This window comes from Mucor velutinosus (genome assembly GCF_035048745.1).
Source record: "Mucor velutinosus strain NIH1002 chromosome Unknown tig00000165, whole genome shotgun sequence".
NCBI classification, from domain to species: domain Eukaryota; kingdom Fungi; phylum Mucoromycota; class Mucoromycetes; order Mucorales; family Mucoraceae; genus Mucor; species Mucor velutinosus.
The window spans coordinates 1,455,990-1,478,398 of NW_027041913.1; the positions used below are offsets into that span (position 1 = coordinate 1,455,990).

The window sequence follows — 22,409 nt, forward strand, 5'->3', positions numbered from 1 at the left end:
ATAAATAACAACCGTAGCGTTCATGCAAATTCAGCCCCATCCAATCAGCGGTATACGTGAGTTACCACACTTCATCAGCCTTGGCATTTACAACATCACATCGTCACGATGCCTAATGCAGACTCTACAGATCAAAGATAGGCGTGGTCATAGAATGTACGCATTATAAGCTGCAAAAACGTATCAACATGATATATGATATATTGAATAAATAAGAGTAAATAAATAGTAAATTAGAGTCTGGCACCATCAGGGAACTTCTTCATGGCTTGTCTCACACCAAGATCAGCCATGATTTCTTCAGAACCACCCAAGATGGCAGAGAACTTGTATGTTCTTTGCAAAGTTTCAACAGTTCTGCCCATACCAGTCTTGGTGATGGCACGGCCACCAAAGATTTGACAGGCTTCGTCAGCAACATCGTGCATGACACGAGTAACATGGTATTTGCACAAAGCGATGGGGCCAGCCAATTTGTCAGATTGCTCATTGTAGCTCATGTTGTTCATTTGGAAAGTTAAGTTTTCGATCCAAGCATGGACACTCTCGAGACTGGAGATCATCTTGGCCAACTTGTTACGGATGACAGGTTGATCGATAAGACGCTTACCAAAGACTTGTCTTTGGTTAGCCCACTTGAAGCACTCTTCAATAACGAGACGACAAGCGATAGAACTACCAGTAAGCATAACCCATCTATTCAAATAGGTCTTCAGACAAACTGTTTCACTCGTTGGTGGCAAATTAAGCTTACCTCTCGTGGTTAAAGTTGGAGAGGACGACCAAGAAACCCTTGTTCTCCTTACCCAACAAGTTCTCGACAGGGACCAACACATTCTCAAATGTGACATAAGCAGTACCAGCACTGGGAGAATAAGAGGTCTTGATGAGCTTGGTCTCAACACCTTCACCACGCTCAATGAGAAGCATAGAGATACCCTTCTCAGTTTGAACAGCAACGGAAAAGTAATCGGCCCAACAACCACCGGTGATCCACTTCTTGACACCATTGACAATGAAGTGCTTACCATCAGCAGTACGCTTAGCAGTAGTTCTGATACGAGCAACATCGGAACCAGCATAAGGCTCACTAATGGCGAGACAGATACGCTTTCTACCAGCAAAAACCTCAGGAACAATCTACATGGTCCACATGTTAGCATCCATTGCCTTGATCTAGCCACAGTGAGCTTACCTTCTGCTTGAGAGCAGGAGAACCAAAGTTGAGGACGGTAGGAGCAGAGATGACCATACCACCAATGACACCATCATCAAAACCACGGACCTTCCAGCGACCAAGTTCCTCGTGAACAATCATCTACAAATGTCATGTGTCAATTCAAATGGCTACTGAAATTGGTAATTATGCTTACCTCATGGAAATAATCAAACTCTTCACCCTTGACACCACCTGGAAGGATCATACCATGCAAATGAGGGCCAGGGCCAATGTTCATGGCCAAAAGGTGGTTCTCACCCATCTTCTTCATGAATTCATCAGAAGGCTTGGTTCCAGCGTCTTCAAACTCACGAGCCTCGACAGCCAAGGAATCACAAATCTTACGGACAGCAGCACGGAGCTTGAAGTGAGATTCACTACACAGTTCAAATGAATGAGTTACCAACCAAACAAAACAACATGACTCAAGTAACATACGTAAAGTAGGGTGACTTGAAGCCCATCCAGGCACTGGATTCAGCATAAGGCACCTTGGAGAAAGAGCCGTGTTCATAAAAGTCGATTTGAGGCTTCTCATCAGCAATTGTACCAATCTTGTAGCGATCGTACTTGATGAGCACTTCTTGACGATGAAGGCCGTAGAAGGCATCCGTGGCATCCTTACCAGCGAGTTCCAAGATGGGGAAAGCACCACCTGGATGCAAATCAATGAAGCGGCTCATGTCGTATACACTTGAATCAATGATGATCCACAAATCTTCTTCAGTGGCATGACGCTTGACTTCTTCACGAGTAAATGTCTTGAGGCCCATGTTGTTCTAATACGAATAGCTGTGAGAGTAGGGGGGGGGTGTCTGTGAAAAGAAAGCAAATAGAATAAATAAAGTGGAGAAAGAGAGACCAAAGAAAAGAGCACTGCAATTAAATTAATAAGACCCTTTCCATGATGTGGGGAAAATCCGCATTTGAGCTTAATAAACAGCTTTTCCACCGGGCATTGAACCCTATTGTGATATATGTTTTTTTTACACACACACATTTGTTGCATGGAAACTCAGTATTCGTCTTTCATTTTACCACCTGATGAAATTTTGTATTCGAGAGAGATGTAGATGCTAGCATGACGGAGGTTGACACACTCTTGTATTCATTTCTACAGGCTTTGACGAGGCCAATGAAAACGCATCACTGCTGATCAATGCTGAGAGAGCAAGCAAGGAAATATCAAATCAATATGCCGTTTGCATTTGCTGTGGCCACATTATTTTGGCTCTACTCAGCAGTCATGCTACATTTTACATTGGATTCAATAGCACCTTATTGCTGGGCACTCCATGGTTACTTTTACATTGACGTTTAAGAGGAAACTCATGAGAACACGGCATCATTTTGTTGAGGTGAAGGGCTAAATAAATCTGCCGCCAACCACAATGCCCCTCATGCCATTGATCAAGCATGTGAAAGTGAAAGTGGGAACCGTTTATGTAGCAGCATTGGTTATTGGTGTAACATGGTTCCAGATGGTTTATTTATATGATAATCTGACTAGTAGTGATTAAATATACAAGAGAATATAGAGTAGATTAGGTGTGTATATGTGGAATGGTGTGATTAGATTTACGGAGCTGGAGCATCGTACTCATCCATACGATTCTCGACGTCATTTTTCTTTTCAGTTTCATATGTGTGGTGATTGCGCTCTGAGGCAAGAGGCTGGATATCTGCTTTAATGTCATCCACAGCAAAGAGGATCTCCACTTGTGCAAGCGATAGACCTTTGGTCTCTGGGAACCAAAAGTAGACCATGGGTATAAATACAATGCTCATACATCCAAAAAGAATATAAGTCCAGAAAGTGATGTACTCAAAGAGAACAGGTGCAATCATTGCAACAACAACAACAAAGTTACCAAGCCAGTTTGCAGCTGTTGACAGAGAATTACCCTTTGCGCGAAGGCCTGTCGAAAAGATTTCAGCTGGATACAACCATGACATGCCCAGCCAACTGGCTCCAAACACAAAATTGTACGACATAGTGAATGCTACAGCACCCTTAGCAGCAGCAGTTGTCTGTCTATCCGTATTTGCCTTTTGACATCCACCAATACAACAAAGAGTCACTGCCTGTGCAAGCAGGCCCCACAACATGATCTTTCTTCTGCCCACTCTTTCAACCAAGACGACAGGTAGCATAGCGCCAATGAAATAGACAATAGAGTCCACAGCAGCCATCAACATGGCCATATCAGTATCCATACCAGCTTGGAGCATGACATCAGTCAGATAGTACGTGGTAATCTAATATGGGATCATGGTTAAAGCACATAACCAACCCTAACTCAATGCAACCGCTTACGTTGATGCCGCCCAGTTGTTGTATAATTTGACTGAGCATACCGATAGGCACTCTTTTACGGTTGTTGAACTTGCCTTTAGTGAACAAATCCTTGTAAGAAGAGACATTTTCACGTCGCTCAAGCTCGATACCATCTCTAATTTCTTCATATTCTGAGATACAGCGAGGATGATTGACGTCGCCGTTTGTCCACAGCCTAGAGAGCCCTTCCTTTGCCTCGTCGTCTTTACCATGAGCCACTAACCAGCGAGGCGTTTCTGGGATAATGAACGTACCCGCGACAAGAATGAGACCAAAGAGAATCTGGAAAGCCAAAGGGAATCTCCAAGCAAATTCACCGCCCACAAAATGAAGATCGTATTCAAGCCAGTAAGAAATACCAATACCTACAACAATAAGAGCACATTCAAAGCAGACATGGGCACCTCTACTCTTAGGAGGCGAGATTTCTGATTGATACACAGGGACAGTGGCAGTGTTCATACCATTACCAATACCAGTAATGATACGAGAGGCGATGGTCATGCCAAGACTGACGGTGCTAGTCTGGAGAACAGCACCTACAATAAGAATAGTGGAGCCAAGTCTTATAGCGTTTCTTCTTCCGAGCATGTCACTGAGCCTTCCGGTAGCCAGTGCACCTACTAGACAACCTAACTCGTAGATGGCGACACTGAGGCCGATGAGAACTGAATTAGGATGTCCCATGAGATCAAGAAAATGCTCATTAGGTAGAATGCCTGACATGACACCCTACAGTAAAAAACATTAGTATGGACATCCGTCAAGCATCTATATGCATGTACCTGATCATAACCAAAAAGTACGAAACCAGCAGCAGCCAACAGAGTTGATGCCCTGAACAAAGCCTTTCCTTGCAACTTGAACATGTTGATGAGTTGACGGAAGAAAGTACGAATTTAACGTATGTGAGAATTGTACCAAAGTATATATATACTATTTTTTTTCCTTTTCTTTGTCCTGCACAGACATCAAATAGCCATGATCTGATCTAGAGTGAACTACCCCGCCTTTTCCCTATTGTAAAGAGATAAAGTTCTATCAGGGGGGGCATGAAGGACAGAGTACCATTGGTAAAAGGCCATTAAATTAGTTTGAATTGATATTGAAACTTGATGTATTTCGAGTAACAATAAGATGTCTCTCATGGCACTCAAGCTGTATTGCTGAAGACTCCATTTCATGCCTTTTAGCTTTGTATCACTTTAACAACAACAACAACAACAACAACAACAACAACAAGTGCACGTTTGAACGGAGATATGCTATCGCTTCTCAATTGCATTCCATGTACCAGCAAGTCATCAGGACAAACCAGAAGGATGTAACAGACCTTTACGCTCTGACATCATGAAATTGCCCGCATATTTCCGATTCGTGGCTATTGCTTTCCATTTTCTACAATATGACATTGCCAGTTTGCAGTTACTATTTGGTACATACACTATCATCGTTATATGACAAATAGAAAAGCTATTGTCAAAATGCTGTTTTAGCGTATCTATTCTACTAGCCGATCTCTCTCGCTACGCTCGATGTCGGCGTCGCCCTGTAGGCTCTCGGCAAAGACATTTAAATCAGATATTATAACATTTTGGTATATCAAATAGATTTTAAACAACCAATTATTAGTTAGTAAAGCGAAGGTTATGTCAGAGCTAGGAAGAGAAGAGGAGGTATCTCCCTCAGCATCCTTTTTGCTTACACTGATATCAAACGAAGCCTATTATTGGGACAATGTGAAAGAAAATTCAAGCTTTATGCAGCATTTGTACATCACAATCGCCATTTTCTGGTAATAGAATTGTCATATTATTCGCTTCTGCTAATGCTCTTAATAAGATGGCGACATAAAGCTGGTCATAAGAAGTAAATACAGGACTTGTGTAAGATCTACAGCGACTTTTTTGAGATATTTCCATTGTAAAAGACACCATCATGAGGCAAAACTCCCCAAAAAAGTGTTTGCGCTAAGCGATTGTCTTTTCAATTCCATAATCCCCATTTAATCAGCATCGCAATCATCATTGTCATCAACAGAAAGGCGTTTAGGTCAGCCAGCAGCAATGCCGCCGCCAAAATTGATTCAAACGCAGTTTTTTTTTTGTTCAAGATTGGACAGATTTTGTCTCTTTTCGACTTCTTTAATTTATTTTATGATATTCGACTATATAAACTGTGATGATCACCCTACGCTTTCTAACACATTCTTGGAGTACTTTTCAAGGCGCTTCCAATGGTACCAATTGTAAAAAAATGTTTCAACTGAAATTATTGAGCAATTTAATAAAATTTGAAATGCGGTTCTCAGCGAAAATACCCAGATTTTGCATATGAAAGCCTCACAAAAGTGGTTTCAGAGGTTACTTTGGACCGAGAGACACATTTTGAATTAATATCATAACATAATAAATGTTCAGTACTTTTGCACTTTACAATCCTAATATGGAACCTGAGTTTCAAGGCATCTATCTGTCCTGGCTCATATCATAAAGGATTATTTACCAACTCTCAGTAGTGGGTGCCATTTGGGGTTCCCTGCTATTTTGGGACCCAGATTTACATAACACATTTTAAGCGATTTTTACAAAATCCACAGGAAAACAAAGATATTTATTAATGAAAATGCAACTATTGATGGTAAAAAAGGCTCAGCTAGAAGTGTTGCAATTTTCTTCTTTTCGTTTCTTCGTAAGGAAAAAAAGCGCCTTTTTGGAGCTCGGTGCCCAAGCGATCCAAAGACCAGTGGCGAGTGTTGAGCACCTTTTGTAGGGCGCCTACAGCAGAAGTGGGGGAGAGACCAAGATCCAGCTGAAGGTCTTCAACGGAATCAATGATTTTTTTACGGATATTGAACCATTTTCTGTCGTCTTTTCTCCATTTAGCGCCCCACTTGTCTTCTAATTCTTGAACAGACCAGAATCCATCTCGACCTATTGTCCACTCGTCCCAAAGATCACACACAGTTGTCACTTGTCGACTCATTTTGTATAACGGTACACCTTCTTGATTGTATGGAAGTGAAATAGTTGCAACTGCGGTGTTGTTGTAACCTGGTGGTGGTGGGCTTTGTTGGGATTCTTCCGAAAATTGTTTTGATTGCGATACATCTTCTTATCTTGGCAAGGCAGAGGTTTTTGCGACAGCGCCTGTTGTCGCTACTGCTTGGTTCCCTTGGTCCATTCTAAAAGACAGTTGCAGTTGCTGCTTTCCGGTGACTATATTGTCAAACACTTTTTGCATTTGCTGCTGGATTTCATCCGACTTCTTTTGACGTTCTTTCAATTCTCGCATTGTATTTGCTATACTTCGGTTGATGCTGGAAAGCTGCTCTTGTACTTCAGGCGCAAATCTTTCAATAATTAATGAATGGGGCACTTCATTTTCTTCAACGTGAGCTTTTGCTTTTCTATAAATCAAGCAAAAAGATCAGACACACAGTTTTCATTTTGAAAAAAAAAAAAGCTTTATACCTTTGAAATTCTAGAAAGAGTGGGTTTCTGATTAAATTTCAGGAACATAAGTACAAACTAAAAGCGAAAAAAAAAGTTCTTTCAGGTGTTAATTAACCAAAAGAATACATATATTTTTTATGATAAGGCCTTGGATAACGCACATATCATTAGAATGTATTGAATCCTAATATTTTTTATGTAAATGTCAAATATACACACTTGGAACGAAAACTGGAACCCAAAGATCAATAACAATTGTTATTTGACAAAGTATTGGCTTATAACAAAAGTTATCACTCCAATCGGATTCCAATTTTGCTGGGAACCCAATTTTTTTTTTGGAACCTCCAAAAAAAATAATAAATGTTCAGTACTTTTGCACTTTACAATCCTAATATGGAACCTGAGTTTCAAGGCATCTATCTGTCCTGGCTCATATGAGAATAATGATTTTACAATCAATCAACAAAAACCACTGTTATTTCTACCCTCTTTCCTCTGCTCAATGCTGTCAATGTTTTATTTGAGCGACGTCTCAGAGCCTCAGAGATTTCATTACTTACTGCAGACATTTTATGCAACCCATGCATTGTCAATGTCCAGACTAACGTTATTAAATATAGAATGCAATAAAATATCATTATGAACGATATAGAAGGCAATAAAATATCATTATAAACGATAGTGCTATGACCTTCCACCTACTTTCTATACGCTTCGAGGGCATTTACTACTGTATTGCCTTATGAAAAGGGCATGAGTTTTCCAGCTGGCCCTACCAGCCAAAATTAATTCAAACCCAGAATCATAGTCTGTTCCAGATTGGACATATTTTGATAATTTTGGACTCGATCGAGCTATTTTTGCAGATTCGACTAAGTGAAGTATGATAATCACCCCATGCTTCCTTAAGCTTTCCTGGAGTACTTTTCAAGGCGCTTCCAATGGTACTAAGTAAAATAGATGTTTTGAAATCACTTATTGAATGATTTGTAAAAATATGAAAAGAGATTTATGGCCAAAATGTCGAAATTTTACATATCAAAGTCCCACAAAGATGATTTCAGAGGTTGCTTTGGATTGATAGAAACATTTTGATTCAAGATATACTATAGTAAAAGTCTTCATTATCAAGATGAAAAATGCGATCGTTTGATTTTCGATGAAAACCATGAGGGATACCTCATGCTTTTTGGTCGATTTTTGACCATGTTTTTTTGGTCCCCAAAAAGTCGAGCAAAAGTGTCAGAAAGGAACTGCCAGATGAAAGCAACCATTTGGGGCTATTCTGACGATCTAAAACGGCCTTGAACGCAAGAAAATTCAGCTCAAATGCACTCATACTTTGCTGTATTAGGGACACTAAGGACTAAAAAGTGGGAATACCAGTATGCTGCTTGCCCGTATATGAAGTAGCTACGTGTATATGGATGTAGAACATCACATAAGAATCAGATCCACAGATAATATGAAGGGTTACTATGTGTAAGTGGAGGGTCAAAATGAAAGTAGCAGTATTTTGATAAAATACGCAAGAGCAATCAGTAGCACGAGCTGCCGCTGCGCAGGTTGGTTCTCTACCTTCGCTACGCTTCGGTGAGAACCATCCGAAGCATAAACACTCATATGATTAGTGATTATATATCAATCAACAATCAGGGTTCCTCTTCTAACATTTTAGCTATATTAATTTTGGGATATTAGCCAAAGGCCCGCGGCAGCGCGAGCCGTTTGAACGTAGGTTGGTTTCCACCGAAGCGAAGCGTAGGTCAGGAAACCACCCGAAGTGCTGAAAGGCTCGTATACCATAGTAAAAGTCTTCATTTTCAAGGTGAAAAATGCAATCGTTTAATTTTTGTTAAAAAGCATGAGGGGTACCTCATGAAAATCATCGAAAATTAAACTATCGCGTTTTTTTTTTACCCCAAAATTGAAGACTTTTACTAAGGCATATATTAAATCAAAATGATCGTATAGATCCAAGACAACCCCTGAAACTTTGTTTGTGAAACCTTTATATGGAAAATCTCTACATTTTAGTCAGAAACCTCATTTTAAACTTCTTTAAATTACTCAAAGTGCTTTTTACAAACACTTGATACAATTAGTATCATTAGATGCTCCTTGAAAAGTACTCTAGAAACGCTTAGGACAGTAAAGGAAAATCACCAAAGCTTATATAGTCGAATTTAACAAATAGATAAATTTGGAGTCAAAGTCGATCAAATCTGACCAATCTTGAGTCGACAGTAACCGGAGCTCAAATCAGTGTGGGCTGCCAATATCAATGCTTTTCACTTCAAGACAATGGATGCTCTTAGAGTCAATAGAACAGCAACGGGCAAGCAAAAAGCAATTTTTAAACAGTCTAGCTTGTATTTCACACAATGACATGCTTTTTCTTATATTAATTTTCTTGTTTTCTTAATCGCGAAATACAATTTAATTGTGGACGGTACTAGTATAAATGTTACATACCATCTCTTGAACTCTCAAATCTGTGAGTATATAGAAGCTATCAATGCGCTTGCTTTTAGATCAGTCAGAGTAGTTTGTTTGTCATTAGTATAAGCTAGCGACTGCGCTACTCAACATCACCGGATATATCAATCAAAATTGTAAGACCCTACGCCAATCCATTGCACACTGTGCATGACACAAGCGAATGCCTCAAGTAATCTCATCTCATTACATAATACAGCTAATGAAATATTGTAATAGATAATCAGGGCACGCACCTTTGATACATTAATTACTGATGTATTCTTTCCCTCTTTCTCTCTTCTTGATTGTGAATTTGGGATGGCCTATTAGACAGACGGCTTTATTTGTTGTGAACGACAATGAAAGGGATCTTGGTCTGGGTTTGGCGTAGATTTCTACTTAAGGTTAATGAAAAACAACTCCTGAAATCACATTACTTGATATGATTGGAATGTATACCCAGAATCAACCAAATGACAGGACAAGTGAGAGATGGAACGTCACGGCTTTGGAAATGCCAAATGGCATCACTATGGAGAATATTCCCAATAGACATTACACCATTTCATGTATTCAAACGTACGTGAATCACCGTGACAGTGGTTTGGCGTTTTACAAAGTCTATTTGTGGTTGAATCTCCCTTTCATGTTATACACCTCCCAATCAAAAAAAAAAAAAAAAAAAAAAAAAAAAAAAAATAGCATCCTTTTCTTTATCATCTTCATACCACACTTCTTTATTAACCTTCTCTGTTGTGAATACCAGCTTGATCGCCCATACACACACACACACACACATTTATACGTAACGACATCATGACTACACCAGATATGCCACAACAACTCAACATATCAAGACACTCTACATCGGATGGCACAACTGTTGCTGCTGCGGATCCATCTCCCAATGGCACCATCTTCTATTCATTGGATGAGCAAGACGCAAGCTTGAAGCGACAAGATAGGCACGATGGTAATGAAGAAGAGCCAACTGTAGCTATCAAACAGCAAAAGACGTTTCATGACAACGACAATGACAGAACTATGCCTACCACACCTACTACACCCAATCCTGTTTCCAAGCCTCTATTGCCCAATGCCTCATCCATCAACGATTTCACAGTGGTTGAGAACACACCATTTGAATTGGAAACACCAGACTGGTCAGCAAATAGCAAGGCATGGGCTTTCCTACAATCGCAAAACCCCAAATACCCCAATAAGTATCTTGTAAAGAAAGAGTCTGATGGTAATGAGAGAGCTGGTTATCTGCTCGGTAGAAATAGCGACAGTGACATTCGGTAGGTGTTCATTCTCTCTCTCTGCTAGTAAAACCTATTCATTGACACTCTTGTTTAGGTTCGAACGAAATGAGATTAGCAAGAAGCATTGCCTGATATACATGGTAATTGAGAAGAGCGAATCCAAGATCCGAATATATTAAAACATGTCTGACATGAACATTGCATGCGTAGGAGACGGGTTCGAACGGTAAAGCAAAAGGCATCAGAATCTTCCTTGAAGACTATAGGTAAAACAAGATGGCACTTACAAATGGCATTGGTGTTCGGTTCCTGATTTTTTTTAAACAGCTTCAATGGCACCTATGTGAATGGCATCTTGGTTGGCTGCAAAAATCGCGTAATGTTGAGAAATAAGGACGAGATTCAATTGTTTAGACGCAAATCCTACCCTGAGACCGATCTTCGCAACAGATGTAAGCTGTCTTTTTGCATAATTTTTTGATACGCGTCTTTCTCTAACACTGGATTTGTAGTTTACCGCGTTCTATTCCCACCAGTATTTGAAGCCAATGTAAGTGTACTACCAAGGTGTGCAGAATCACGTGTATTTACATGGATGTTTTAGCTATGCGAACATGAATACGAGTTTCAGCAGACACTAGGTCGAGGCAATTTTGCAAGTGTAAAGCGTGCAACTCATCGCGTCACCGGAAAGACGGTTGCCATCAAGGTTCTCAACAAGAATCGCTTTGCTCAGAAGCCAAAAATGATCCAGGCCATCATTCAGGAAGTCAGTATCATGATGTCGCTCAGAAAGCATGTAAGTTTGACACGCTCATCTACTTTGATGATGAATACGTTGAATAACCAGCATGATTAGCCTTTGGTGGTAAACATTGATAGAGTCTTCAATGAACAACATACAATCTACTTGGTTTTGGAATAGTAAGTCATGTCGAATCCAAAGGCATCTCTATACTTACGCAGATTTATCAAAGTGTGCCTGGTGGCGAATTGTTTGACTTTGTGTCTTCAAACAAGACCATCGATGAAGACAAGACACGATTTATTTTCTGGCAGCTGTTCACCGGCTTGAAGGTAAACATGTTCCGTTCATGGTATATTCGCTGATGTGCTGACATATACACATCTTTGTAGTATTTGCATGACAACAATATTGCACACAGAGATTTGAAACCAGAGAATGGTGAGTGTGTAGTTGCTTTGACAATGAATGATACTTGGATCTCACTCTTAATGCCAACTAGTGCTTCTTGCTGATAGAGACACATTGCAGGTCAAAATTACTGATTTTGGGCTTGCCAAAACTGAACAAAGAGACCAAAGCTTTGGCAGCCAATGTGGCACACCCAACTACGGTAAGCTGGCACCTGCACATTCCCATAAAGTGCCTTTGGTTAACAAAACATTATGCTTAGTTGCCCCTGAGATCTTGAACTCATCTGACAGCCGTGCCTATGACAAAAAGTGTGATTTATGGAGCTTGGGCGTTATGCTTTACATTTGCCTGTGCGGCTATCCCCCCTTTTCCGAAGAAAATGCGCCACCTTCCATGAAGGCTCAGATCAAGATGGGAAAGTACGACTTTCCTGATCGCTATTGGGGTCACATATCAGAACTGGCCAAGGGTCTGATCAAGGAACTGCTCACTGTGGATCCTAGCAAGCGTATTAGTATTGAGGAAGCTCAAGGTCATGAATGGATGTACCTCAACCCCACGGATATGGAGGCTCGTAAAGCAAGATTAGGAGAACAAGTGTTGGCTAACATCCAAGATTTGGAGACGAAAGAAGACATGACACCCACCCAGATAATGATGACTCAATCGCAATCCGTCGAATACTATTGAACCTTATATCAAAGCGACAACAATGAATATGTATGACAAAAAGCTAGCTTGGATCACCCAAACATACCATTTTTAGGTTTTTGTTGTTTGTTTTCTCTTTTCTCGATTCATATAAATACATACACACGAGTTGATTTTTCCCTCTTTTTCAATTCTTCTTTATAATTCATTACAACATAATAAAGCAAGCATATGATTAACCCGTTCAATCAGCATCATGGCATCATCATGTATAATACTATCAATCACTCAAAATGCTGCATGTGTATACCGACTCGAATTGGCGTGCCCTTAATACTGACTGCATGGATTGTAGGTAAAAAGGCACAGCGCATGATTCAACGATTGCTTGAAACTAACTCAGTTTTACAGGCAGTGAGCTTGTTCTTTGCTAGCTTTTCATTCATGAACAAGAGCCGTAAGTTGACTAGAAGATGGAAAAAAAAAGAGCAGACATCTCACTCCAAAGTAGCCTTCTTTTCATATTTCAGTGCACCTGCGACCATTGTATTTGGTGTGATAAATGTCTTGTTTGTGCTGGTGCTTCTATACGGCTACACATTGCATGTCATTTACCGATCTGTGAATAGATACAGACAGTATGCAAAGCTGTTTGCTTGCTTTGTATCAGCTATTCTTATCGACATGTTTGTCAATTGCATTTTGTTTGCAGTGAAGAAGGACGAATTTATACGCTGGTGTACGAATCGATCCGCAGACGCATTTCAAAACAGCACAGCCTTCGCATTAGACACGCAAACTGTCGACACACTAGGATTCAACTGCTACAAACTACATGACACCGAAGTGAAGCTCTCGTTCATGTTTCTTGTGTTCTTTGTGTTTGTGTTTGTAAGTGGTTCAATACATTTGATAGACATTTGTGTATAAACTAATACCTACTCTAGGGATTCTGGGCTTCTCAAATTGTCAATGATTCAAGAAATTTCGTCATGATTCGCCCTGAAATATCGATACATCCGCCAAGAACATCCAAGGTCAACTCGGCGCTGCCAACACATATTGAGGATTCCAATACAAGCTCTGTCATGCTATCGAGCCTACCTCCATCAGCAAAGAACAATGATGCAAGTATCATCTTGCTGTAGACGGATGGCAGTGTATCACTGGCATCAGATTAAATCTCCTCACATTTCATCGAAATCTATAAATGAGCTCATCGCTTGCTTGCTCCTTTTCTTCTATCTTTCCTTCTAATTGCATAAATCAACTCTAATAAACATGGCAAATGTCATTCAGAAGACTATCAAAAGAGTAGCCATTATCGGTGGTGGCCCTGGTGGTATTGCCGCTGCTAGAGCATTGCGTGACGAAGATGCCTTTGATGTTATTACAATTTTCGAGAGAAACAATCATACAGGCGGCACATGGTAAGTAGAGCCTTCTCTTTCTCCACACCTAACAGAGCTCACATAATAAACATTAGGTGTTACTCGCCCGAGAGAAATCCGCCTCCACCATTTCCCTCTACAGACGCATTAAAAGTAGACACAACACTGGAATTAGATCAGCTACACTCACCCATTTATGCTAATCTTCATACAAATCTGCCTCATTCTGTCATGTGTTTCCAAGATGCACCCTTTCCCAAAAATACACCCGACTTTCCATCGCATACGCATGTCATGGACTATCTTAGTGAACTAGCAAAAAATGAGAATTTGCTACCCTGTATACGATTTTCGACACTAGTGGAAAAGGCTGTATTCGAAAATGACGTCTGGAAAGTTTCAGTAAAGAACGATAAAGAAGCTTACACTGCGGAATTTGACGCTCTTGTGGTTGCCACCGGTCATTATGCAGTTCCTTACGTACCTGACATCCCAGGGTTAGAAACGCTTGCTCTAAATAAGAAGATTCAATTACTTCATTCGCGGGATTATCGTCGACCTGAAGAATTTAAGGGGAAGGTTAGTCATCTGCCATGCATGTTGCATAAAATAGCAGATCTTGACGTAGCAGACACTGATGCTATACGATAGACAATCTTGGTGATAGGCGGTGGGTCTTCAGCCATTGATATTGTACGAGAGACATCCACCGTGGCAACCAAAGTGTATCAGTGTATTCGCACTCAAACAGAACTCTCTCGTCAAGCTGTCGAGAGAAATCCTCCAAATGTCCATCAAGTTGCACTCGTAAATCAATTCAGCGTTGATGACACTGGCTTTCCTTGTATTGAATTGCAAGACGACACAAAACTAGCAAATGTAGATGTCGTTGTATTTGGCACAGGCTATCTCTACAGTTTCCCATTTTTACCCTTCCAGAAGGACAACCTTATCAAAACTGGACAAAAAGTGCATCACCTCACTCAATACATGTTCTATCAAAACAATCCTACGCTGTGCTTTCTGGGTCTACCAATTCGAGTAGTTCCACTGCCATTAATGCAGCGTCAAAGTATCGTCATGGCAAGGTATTGGAGTGGCAGGATTCCTATGCTACCTCCTACATCAGAGGAGTCTAGTAGTGCAGATGACAATGACAATCGCTTAGAGTTTATCATGGGCGTTGCAAAGGAGTTTGACTATGATGAAAGACTAGGTGCTTGGGCTGAGGGCTGGACTGATGCTGATAGAGAGGGTTGGCAATCAGATCATCCTGTAACGGGTCGCCTATCAGAGAAATGGAAGGATCTTCGTAAAAATGCATTGAGCTTGCGAAGAGAATACTTGGGATATTAGATTTATAAAATAAATAATAGATCACTGTCTTTTGGAGTTGTATGATATATTTGCTGTATTTGACAGAATCCACAAATGCCAATTAAGAAGAACCTTCAAAGAGATCTATGAAGTTTGGTAAAGCAAGATACTTCATGAACATAGATCGCTATATATCAAAAAAGCCTTGTTGATGAAAGGTAGTGCTACTCCAATTTTTTACATAATTTGAATGTAGCACAGCTTGTTACAAATTAATGCAATGCAAACGATCAAGGTCCACAAAACAAAAACGGCCAATAATCTGGAAACAAGTCAAAATCAAGGGAAACTGAGGTTCAATTGACCATTTGGATCTTGCTATATAATCACAACATCTTCGTGTCTCTCTTTATTCTCTTTATTCATCTCAATGAAGACACAATTTGTTGGTGCATTTTTAGCTGTATGGGCAAATATTGCCTTGACTCAAGCTTTCTATGGTCCCAGAGACGATGTAACTGAATTGACGCCACACAACTTTGGTCCTGCTATTCTGGATACAGATGTAAGTCTTGCAAATGCCACGCCTTGTAATTCATGCTGACTGTTCGACAGCAACTAGTCGCAGTAGAGTTTTACGCTCCTTGGTGTGGCCACTGTCAACGACTAGCACCAGAGTGGAAGAAAGTGGCCACCAACCTCAAGGGTCTCGTCAATGTGGGTGCTGTTGATTGTGATGTCGAGACCAACAAAGGCCTTTGTGCCATGTACGAAATTAAAGGGTTCCCTACTATCAAAGTATTCAGTCCTGATTTAAGAAAAGATAAGCGTACTGGCCAAATGACCAAAGTGCCTACTGGTGAGTTATTCCATGTGCCTGAACCTGGTATACTTGCATGTCCTCATCATGATTGAATAGATTACCAAGGACCACGAGATGCCAAGTCAATGGTTGATTATTTCCTGTCATCCCAGCCATCCAACGTTCAATTTGTAAAGTGGAATGAAAGGGATGTCAAATCCAAGAAGAGTATCACTTTGGAAAACTTTTTACAGACAAAGGTATATTGGAGTGTGTGTGATGGAGGACACCAAGGGAAGATCTAACATCGTAGCTAGAACGAGACACTTCCCAAGGCTCTTTTGTTTACCAATAAGCCAACAACTACGCCTTTATATAAAGCATTGTCTGTCGATTTTAAAGATCGCATGTTGACTGGTGAGGTGAAGCAATCAGAGAGAAACATTGTCAGTGAATACGGTGTTGAATCCTTCCCCACACTTTTAATCATTTCCCCTGAACATGGTACTGTCAGATTTGAAGGTAAACTCAATCGCGAAAACCTCAAGGCGTTTATGGAAAAGTATGCTCTACCAAGTGATAAAAAGAGTCCTCCTTCTCCTCCGCCACAAAAGAAGGCAACTGAAATACCCAAGAAGAAGGCCAAGCAAGGTATATAGGACGATTAATTGTGCATAGGATGATCCTGACAGATGCATTATAGTCATTGCTTTTGACAACGACAAAGTCTTGGAGGAACAGTGTTTAAAACTCACCGGCAACTCGGTTTGTGTGATTGCCATTACTGGTGATGAGGACAAGCAAGATACCTTAGAAACGCTTAACGCGCTCAAAGACAAAGTGTCGCCATCACAACAAAATTTGAATTTTGAATATGGCTGGATTCATGCAAATCAATCCAAAGAAATTATCAATACCTTGCAATTATCAGAAGACTATCCTTCCATCTTCATTGTACATCCTAGCAAGAATCTTTTTAGAAACTATGTTGGTTCTTGGAGTGAGGATAATCTTGTCAAGTGGTTAAATCAAATTGGATCGGGTCGCGTTCAAGCTTGGTCTTATAATGGTGCATTGAAATTAAGTGAGGCACCTCTCCATGAAGATATTGTAGAGGATAGTGATTCCGAAGCTATGGAAAAATCTTCAGAGCCTGTTCATGATGAATTGTAACTAACTTGCAGTAAAAAAGGGGTTGAAAAAAATAGATAGAATACTGTTAAAATCCTTCTTTATTCGAAATTAGAATAATGTGCAATAAAATGTATATTCTACGTCTCCGTTTATATCACTTGGTTTATATCTCGTATCTGGCAGCAGCTTCGAAGCTGCCAGTGATTCCATTATTTAGTATATTATTGTTGGGTTATTTATTTGTTGTTGGTTTGATGGATCAAGAACAGCATTTCAATATATGGTTTGTGAGTCATGCATAAAGAATAGCTCTTTATTGTTGAGCATCATGCATCTTTTGTAGGCTTATTTATATTACAACACATTACAATACCCTTGACATTTACTTTAGTATCTGTTGTTATCTCTTATTTTTAAAGTATTTTACCCTTGCTATCATCATGCTAACACTATTACTACTACGTATGCTTATCTGTTGATAATAGCATGGCTTGATTGAGATGACATTTATTTTGTATCTTGTTTATGATGGAAATCTTGTCTAGTTCACTTCATAATTGAATAATGAGAGTTTATAAAAGTATATATTTGTGCCTTTTCTTTCCCTTCTAATACTAAAGTTGTTCCAAACTACAGACATCATGGATGACAGTGTACTAATTTTCGAAGCTAAACCCCGAGCCAATCAAATCGCTTGAAAACTCCGCTAAACTAAAAAAAATTTTGCGAGGGTTTCCCCCTGTTTTGATGTGAGGCAAAATTTTAAGCTCCGCTATATACGGCAATATAGCTGTTACTATCATCAAATTTCCCTCAGGTGCTAGAGCATGCCTTACTTACATCACCTAGCTTTAGATTCTGGCGTTGAGACCCTCAATCATCACTAAAGTAAGTAGTGATAACCAAATGGAGGCGGCCTATCTACCTCCTAGTCTCGGATAGAGTCTTGTTGAGCTTCAGGGATAGGCACATCCACACAACGTAAAAAAGTATGCTTCAAAGAAACATAACCAAAGGAACAAATGAACATAATACTATAAGAGTATAGTAATATGTAGGCAAAAAAAAAAGAGACATTCACACGAAGCGAGTCAGGAAAAAGCATAACACAACGTCAAAGATGTTCAAAAAAGCTCGTTGTTGTTGCAATAAAATTGCATACATGAGCAACGCGCATGGTAGTAATAGTCGGATGCAAAGCAAGATGGCACAAATACGCACAACTGCAAAAGCAACAGTGGTATTATAAGCTTGCAATACAACATAATGACAAATGTTGTTTCATGTGAAGCCACAGAGGAAACACCACCAACAAAAGAAAAAGAAGAAGAAGAAAGCGCAACAAGGCAAACATCATGAATGCATTATCACGAGAAAGGAAGTAACACTACGGCCCAACTGATGTTCTCATGAGAACATCGATGTGCTCATATGAGAATCTATTTGATGTTCCAAAATGAGCACATCGATGTTCCCGAAAGGTGAAAAATGCTCTCATATGGGAACATCGGCGTTCCTAAAGATCTATTATAAGTCGGCCGATGTTCTTATGAGAACATCCGAAATGTTCCCATGTGAGCACATTCATATTCTTATATGAGCACATCGATTTTCAGAAATTTAAAAAAAAAGAATGCTCCTACCGGGGTCGAACACACAACCGACAGGTTGTGGATCTGACGTTCTTCCCACTAAACTACCCGAATATCTTATCGAAATATATTCTTTTACTTTAATAAGTAGTTATTAGGTAACTTTAAATTGCCATTTTCTCGTGCAATTTATAATACGTTTAGTAATTTTATGAATCTTACAGATAATAAAAGTCTTTCTATTGCCTACAATATTATAGTTTAGCTATTCAAACCATTTTATTCATGTGGAAAACTACACCTTCTCAAATGAGAACATCAATGTGCTCATGAGAACATCGATGTTCCCAAAAGAGCACATCCATGTTCTGTGAGAACATCAGTTGGGCCGTAGTGTAACAATGTAAACGTTCAAAGAAGGTTTATATCATTGCGACCAGAAGAAAGAAGATACTTACCACTTACCACAGCTAGAGATAAACCAGAGAACGAGCATGCACCAAAGACAGTAGACCAGGAAAGACCATATCAGCAGCAGCAACAGCAGCAACAAAACCAGCACCATAGAGAAACCAAAGAACGAACGCCACCAACAGAGACTAGTTAAAGACCAAAGAAATTGCTTACTAAACCTATCACAGCCACGGATGGACCAGAAGCGTATAGGCAATCACCAGAGATAGACCAGAGAACTAGCATACAGCCAAGACAGTAGACCAGGAAACATCAGATTATCAACAACATCAACAACAACAACAGCAGCAATACCAGCAGCAACAGCAACACCAGCAGCAACAGCAACACCAGCAGCAACAGCAATACCAGCAGCGTAGAAAACCCGAAGAACGAGTGACACCAGAGACCAGACAAAGACTAACAAAGCAACTGCCAGAGATGAAGGCCAAAGAAGCAGTTACCAGACATAATAAACCATAGAAGCAAACAGCAGAGATAGCAAAGAAGTAATGGTAGCAGCGCCCACGGCAAACAGGTAAAAAGAAATAATCGAAACCTAATAAACAAATTCGATTAGTGCTTGTTCTGCGTCTTTCTGTGCTCGTTGTCGAACGGTACCTGCTATATTCCACTTAAGAGAAGCAGTATCAAGTGCTTTTAACAGTACAAGACCGTGTTACCAGAAGCTAGAGTGTTATTTTCAATCAAAAGGGTTCCAAAACCAATGTGGTTTGATATTAAACGCGTTTTGCAAAAAGGGTAAAAAAAAAAAGGAGGATATGGAAAAATGAGAGAGCGCCCTATTCGACGTCACGGCCAGTAAATTTGGTCCCAGTATTCTGCCGTCGTGGTAGCCGTAACGGCTGCACTTTAATTTGCAATTGTGCAGTGGGTATTTTCGTCTTCAAACTTGACTTGATTTGACATCCTTTGAACGTTTTTGCCAATTTAACTATGAAAACTGTCGTTGTTATACTTTGCCTTCTAATGCATTTATAAAGAGTCAATAAAGGCGCATCGAATGATGCTGGTTACATTCAGCTTTTAGACTGAAAATAATGAGCAATTTTGGAAAGTTTCAAAACCGGTTTTCTGCGAATATGTCAGAATTTAGCATATACAAGTTTTTATAGAAAGAACTTCCAGTGTTGCATTGGATCTGTACGATCAATTTGGTTTAATATGTATCATAGGAGAAGTCTTCGTGTTTGGGGTGAAAAACGCGATCGTTTGATTTTCGAGAATTTTCCCTTGCTAATAGTCATGAAAAAACTGTGATTTTTATGAATTTGCAATGACCCAAAAAGAATGAGATAAAGCATCAGTAAGTAAAGCGTATCCAAAAGGAGTTGTTTGGATCTATTCCAAACGTTCACAAAGCTTTGTAGCATCAGGTATTCGTGCTTGAAAATGACGAGATTTCGACAGAATTTAGCCTAAAAATGAGATGTAGTAATTTATGTTGTCAAAGAAGCCAGTGAATTGTAGTACTGTTTAATGACCCTGTGGAATACATCAACTATGATTTGCATTCCGACAGTTCATCCAGTTACCAGATTTAGATATAAACTGTATGTACGCTGGATTAGATGTACGATATCGATTTATACTATAAGAAGATATGGACTTCAGATACGCTAGTACTATAAGATTCATACTATACAAGATATAGGCTATAGATGGCACCACGGACATGGATGACACTATAGACTTATACTTGTATTCCGACATTGACTACGGATGTTTACCATATCTGGATAGGCACCAAGATTAATGCAATATGAGCTTGTTGCTTCAGATGTGCACTTCATGATCCACGCTATAAGACACATGCTTATATCCGTGATACTAGCTACAGATACTTTATGTACTACAGACTTGTACTATATATGAGACATGCTATAATAGACATGCATACGATATGCTATAGACATGCCATATATCCAGATACATGCTAAAGATGTATGCTTAGCGATATACACTCAGATATGTACTACTGTAGGGGGAAAAACTGTCCCGTTCGTTTAAAATTTTGTCTTTTTGCACAAGTTTTTGGTCATTTCTTTGTATACAAAGTCGAAATATATATCGTTTGAATGAGAGAAAGTAGTGCTATCTATACATAATTATAACTTTTTCAAAAACTAAATCCAATGATTTTATTGGTTAAAAAATAAATATAGAAAAATGTACATTTTATTATAAAATCATTAATAGTGAGTTGAACCACTTTTGCTCTTGATGACAGCCTTGATTCGGGCAGGCATACTATCAATATATTTCTGGCACTCTTTTTCTGTTATTTTGTACCACTGAATGTTAGTACGCCGCTCTAATTCTTCTTTTGTAGAGGGCCTAGTGGGATACTTATTAAGACGAAGCTTTAGGAGATGCCAGACATGTTCAATGGGATTAAGATCGGGACTTTGGGGTGGCCAATCCATAATTTCGTCTAGGTTAAGCCCATTGTCGGTGAACCATTGTTTAGTAATGCCCGATGTATGCGGTGTTGCTCTGTCTTGTTGAAATCGCACATCAGATGGTGTCTTCCCAAAGTGCTCAAGAGTATCGTTCAATGATGTCTTCGAAATATCGACATACAAGCCCGAGTTTATTGCGTCTTCAATAATGGTAGTACCATAACCAGGCCCCTCCGCTGTTATGCAACTCCAGAACATGACCCCACCGTCATTTCCCTGCAACTGAGACTTGACTTGATACGACTGCATGATTCGACCACCATTCGTCCAGTAAAAAGAATTACCATCTGAGCCCCAAAGGTTTATTCTTGTTTCATCCGAAAACACCCAACGACGCCAATCAGCAATAGTAAGATGCCTATGCTTTTTAGCCCACGCCAGTCGAAGCCGCTTGTTTGTCTTGCTAACAGAATTGGTCTTTACTTTTCTACGAGATTTAAGTCCATTTCGTCTCAATGACTTGCGGATGCCATTAATTGACATATCATGGCCCATCAATCTTAAAATTTCTTGTGCTGCTCGGGGATTATCTAAAGCACCTGATCGAAGTCCTCTTGACACTAGGGACATAGTTTTAGCACCAAGTTTTTTCGGTCTTCCGCCAAGAGGTCTAGCTGGGTCAGGGCAATATAGTTTTCTGAGCCTTGTAAGAGTAGAATTACCCAC

General features: G+C 39.8%; 8 protein-coding genes across 8 annotated transcripts; 4 read left to right on the plus strand and 4 right to left on the minus strand.

Annotated features, from left to right (window-relative positions):
* Positions 1-233: 233 nt before the first annotated feature.
* ATC70_003430 (uncharacterized protein) lies at positions 234-1,992 on the minus strand (the record flags this gene model as incomplete). The annotated part of the gene is made up of 5 exons (XM_064822790.1): positions 234-696; positions 755-1,140; positions 1,196-1,318; positions 1,374-1,596; positions 1,658-1,992. The coding sequence occupies 5 exons, from the start codon at positions 1,990-1,992 to the stop codon at positions 234-236; spliced, it is 1,530 nt and encodes a 509-aa protein (XP_064679390.1).
* Positions 1,993-2,797: 805 nt separating this feature from the next.
* Positions 2,798-4,426, minus strand: ATC70_003431 (uncharacterized protein; the record flags this gene model as incomplete). Its single annotated transcript, XM_064822791.1, has 3 exons — positions 2,798-3,478; positions 3,537-4,289; positions 4,343-4,426. 3 exons carry the CDS (start codon positions 4,424-4,426, stop codon positions 2,798-2,800), a joined length of 1,518 nt encoding a protein of 505 aa, XP_064679391.1.
* A 1,786-nt stretch (positions 4,427-6,212) lies between these two features.
* On the minus strand, positions 6,213-6,542 carry ATC70_003432 (uncharacterized protein; the record flags this gene model as incomplete). The annotated part of the gene is made up of 1 exon (XM_064822792.1): positions 6,213-6,542. One exon carries the CDS (start codon positions 6,540-6,542, stop codon positions 6,213-6,215), a length of 330 nt encoding a protein of 109 aa, XP_064679392.1.
* A 3,770-nt stretch (positions 6,543-10,312) lies between these two features.
* On the plus strand, positions 10,313-12,610 carry ATC70_003433 (uncharacterized protein; the record flags this gene model as incomplete). Its single annotated transcript, XM_064822793.1, has 11 exons — positions 10,313-10,797; positions 10,856-10,901; positions 10,972-11,027; positions 11,089-11,213; positions 11,274-11,311; positions 11,366-11,560; positions 11,621-11,685; positions 11,739-11,838; positions 11,899-11,947; positions 12,009-12,119; positions 12,180-12,610. The coding sequence occupies 11 exons, from the start codon at positions 10,313-10,315 to the stop codon at positions 12,608-12,610; spliced, it is 1,701 nt and encodes a 566-aa protein (XP_064679393.1).
* Positions 12,611-12,864: 254 nt separating this feature from the next.
* On the plus strand, positions 12,865-13,719 carry ATC70_003434 (uncharacterized protein; the record flags this gene model as incomplete). The annotated part of the gene is made up of 3 exons (XM_064822794.1): positions 12,865-12,922; positions 12,987-13,462; positions 13,519-13,719. 3 exons carry the CDS (start codon positions 12,865-12,867, stop codon positions 13,717-13,719), a joined length of 735 nt encoding a protein of 244 aa, XP_064679394.1.
* Positions 13,720-13,852: 133 nt separating this feature from the next.
* Positions 13,853-15,318, plus strand: ATC70_003435 (uncharacterized protein; the record flags this gene model as incomplete). Its single annotated transcript, XM_064822795.1, has 3 exons — positions 13,853-14,001; positions 14,058-14,541; positions 14,614-15,318. The coding sequence occupies 3 exons, from the start codon at positions 13,853-13,855 to the stop codon at positions 15,316-15,318; spliced, it is 1,338 nt and encodes a 445-aa protein (XP_064679395.1).
* Positions 15,319-15,709: 391 nt separating this feature from the next.
* ATC70_003436 (uncharacterized protein) lies at positions 15,710-17,254 on the plus strand (the record flags this gene model as incomplete). Its single annotated transcript, XM_064822796.1, has 5 exons — positions 15,710-15,844; positions 15,895-16,138; positions 16,199-16,341; positions 16,399-16,732; positions 16,785-17,254. 5 exons carry the CDS (start codon positions 15,710-15,712, stop codon positions 17,252-17,254), a joined length of 1,326 nt encoding a protein of 441 aa, XP_064679396.1.
* Positions 17,255-21,473: 4,219 nt separating this feature from the next.
* On the minus strand, positions 21,474-22,313 carry ATC70_003437 (uncharacterized protein; the record flags this gene model as incomplete). The annotated part of the gene is made up of 1 exon (XM_064822797.1): positions 21,474-22,313. One exon carries the CDS (start codon positions 22,311-22,313, stop codon positions 21,474-21,476), a length of 840 nt encoding a protein of 279 aa, XP_064679397.1.
* Positions 22,314-22,409: the final 96 nt, after the last annotated feature.